Source organism: Monopterus albus, unplaced genomic scaffold (genome assembly GCF_001952655.1).
Source record: "Monopterus albus unplaced genomic scaffold, M_albus_1.0 scaffold1502.1, whole genome shotgun sequence".
In the NCBI taxonomy this organism is placed as follows: Eukaryota; Metazoa; Chordata; class Actinopteri; order Synbranchiformes; family Synbranchidae; genus Monopterus; species Monopterus albus.
This window is the reverse complement of record NW_018129378.1, coordinates 2,434-3,326: the sequence shown is the minus strand read 5'-3', so window position 1 is coordinate 3,326 and position 893 is coordinate 2,434. Positions and strand designations below refer to the sequence as shown.

At 39.2% G+C, this 893-nt stretch overlaps 1 gene segment (V, D, J or C); it reads right to left on the bottom strand.

Moving 5' to 3' along the window:
* Positions 1 to 5: 5 nt before the first annotated feature.
* LOC109953824 (Ig kappa-b4 chain C region-like) lies at positions 6 to 891 on the bottom strand (the record flags this gene model as incomplete). The annotated part of the segment is given in 2 exon segments: positions 6 to 205; positions 861 to 891. Coding segments are annotated over 2 exon segments (231 nt in total), but the record flags the coding sequence as incomplete, so codon positions are not given.
* Between the last annotated feature and the right edge of the window lie 2 nt (positions 892 to 893).

Genomic DNA, 893 nt, shown 5'->3' with positions numbered 1-893 from the left:
CTGCTCCAGCTGTAGAGCCCGTCCTTCCCCAGCATCATGGGGCTCTTGCTCTCCTCCCAGCTGATGCTGCTGCCATCCACCTTCCAGGCCAGACTCCAGTCTGAGGGGAAGCCCTTGTTGGCGAGACACGTGAGTGTGGCCTTCCCCTGCTGCAGCTCCTGGCTGGAGGGGGCCAGCACCATCAGGGTGGGGGCGATTTGACCCACTGCAGAAAGAGAACAAATTGTAGAGAAACTGGGAGTTTGGATGAAACTGCTCCTCAGTGTTTCACTTCCCTCTGTGAGCTCAGTCACCATGGCAACAGACAGGCATCATTGCTGAACCATGGAAACAGACAGGTTTCAGTCTAAAGATAAAATGTTGAAAGTGACATTTTGTTGCTCTATTTGTTGATATTTTCTGACCTGCAAACTAGTAACTCTGACATATAAAGTTAAAGAAGTATATTTTCAAATGCTGTTTAATTATAACAGTGGTATTTTCATATGTTTGTGACAGAACAATGTGTAAAACATTAAAATTTTAGAGTAAGTTCATTTAAAATGCAGAATATTTTCTTGGTTCTTTAAAATAAAATTTTCTTCCAGAAAATTTTCATTTGCAATAATATAAATGAATACCTACATACATATTTTGTAAAGGATTAGGAGCTAGAATATTTTTTTAATTTAAATTCTAATCAAACAAAATCTTAAATGAAGCAGATTTCATTCCGTTTAGCGAAAACGTGCTGCCTTCAGCAATCAGAACAATTATTAAATTCCAAATATCAGCTAAAATATTGCAGTGATGTGTTTGATTATGAAATAAAACACAATACAAATAAAATTCAGGCTGTTGGAAGAGTCAGTAGTACTTACAGTTAACCTCCAGCCTGGTTCCTCCACCGAACG